The following is a 1,410-nucleotide window of genomic DNA, read 5'->3' on the forward strand; positions in this document are numbered from 1 at the left end:
ACTGGTTGAGAAGTTGCAGGGGGCGTGCAGGGCAGGAGGCTTTACCACCAGTCCCTGGGTGCGTCATCCTTCCTAAAGCCTATGGTGTAAAAACCACCACTCAGAATGGCGGGGTTCATGGACTTTTCACCAGGGCCAAACCTTCGATTACCTCCGATGACCCCCAAAGATCACAGAGTAGCTGACTAGGCCAGGTCCCCCAAACGGAAAGGCGCGACGGCTGCAACATCAGCGGTTAAATGGTACAGCATTTCATAGGCAGGTCTAATGCATCCGTACTAAGATTGTTAAGGCTGAGGGTCCCTAGACTGGGGAAAACGAATGGAGGCGGGGTGGGGATACGGGAAGGAAGACAAGGAGGGTGTAGAAAAGGGGGAGAGGAGGGGGCGGGACAGCAGGGGGAAGGTCTCAGGTTTAGAGAGATCGTGGCGTTCCCATGGAAACGTATCCCTCCGCCCATGACCCGCGTGCTCGTTTCTTCAGTTCCTTCCGCGTCGTTTCTCGGATGTTTCCGCCCAGCTCCTTTGTGCCGCGCAGAACAACGGGATGACGCATGCGCAGAGCCCAGCGGCCGCCTATATAAATGCGAACCCGGGCTCTTCCTCGTAGTGCCGCCGGGACTGTTGGCGAGTGTGGATCTCTGTCAGCTTTTGCGTCACTCGAGCCCTGGGCGCTGCGAGCTGAAGAGCCGAGCACGCGGGTCGGTCATCATGTCGCGTTACGGGCGGTACGGAGGAGGTAAGAGGCTGGAGTCCGGTGAGGGACGTTGGTGTGGGTGTAGTGAGCACTGCGAGGCCGTAGGGTTGGCGCGGCGGTTGGGAGACGGTTATTCCGCGTGCGTAATGGCGGCTTCGGCGCACGCCATACGAAGCCGGAGGCAGCGGGGGCGGGGTGCTGAAGGGAGATAGAGGATGGCGGGTGTACCTCTCTGCCGAGTTCCGTACTCTCGGGCATTTTTGTGGCCCAATCCAGCCTGAAGCAGGGTTGAGATCACGGTTTTCGCGTTGCCTTTCTCGGAGCCGCCCGGCGGCCCCCCCCCTCCCTCGGCGGCGGCTGCCATTTTGCGCACATTGACGACCGTGGTGGCGCATTTCCTCAGCGCTTTCCCGCCACTTCAGCGGACAGGTCTGGCCGCAGCTGTAAGATCGTGGTTGTGTTTCAGACGGAACGAAATTGACAGCTGTGAGCTGCGTGTTCTCGTCAAACAATCGGTTAAATTGCGGAATGGGAATGGGGACGTAATCTGCGACTGGCGGCTGGTTTCTTTTTCTCTTTTAGTTCTTTCGAGCGCGGTTTATGGCTCTGGGGCGGGGAGCTGGAGTCTTGGGCGAGCCTGTGCCTGGGGCGGTTGCCGCGGAGGAAGAGAGCCGGTGCCAGGCCTGCTCTCCCTGCCCGGCCCCTACTGAGGCC

The 1,410-nt window shown here is 60.0% G+C and overlaps 1 protein-coding gene across 5 annotated transcripts in view; it reads left to right on the plus strand.

Moving 5' to 3' along the window:
• The first annotated feature begins 479 nt into the window (after positions 1-479).
• The window catches only part of SRSF7 (serine/arginine-rich splicing factor 7), an 8,486-nt gene continuing 7,555 nt past the window's right edge, over positions 480-1,410 (plus strand). For all 5 annotated transcript variants that reach the window (XM_011935942.1, XM_011935944.1, XM_011935943.1 and 2 more), the window contains exon 1: positions 480-738. In XM_011935942.1, coding sequence (XP_011791332.1) covers positions 711-738 — 28 coding nt within the window. In that variant the 5' untranslated portion in view covers positions 480-710. The remainder of the gene's footprint in view (positions 739-1,410) is intronic.

The sequence above is a fragment of the Colobus angolensis genome, unplaced genomic scaffold, assembly GCF_000951035.1.
Source record: "Colobus angolensis palliatus isolate OR3802 unplaced genomic scaffold, Cang.pa_1.0 Scaffold15, whole genome shotgun sequence".
Classification (NCBI taxonomy): domain Eukaryota; kingdom Metazoa; phylum Chordata; class Mammalia; order Primates; family Cercopithecidae; genus Colobus; species Colobus angolensis.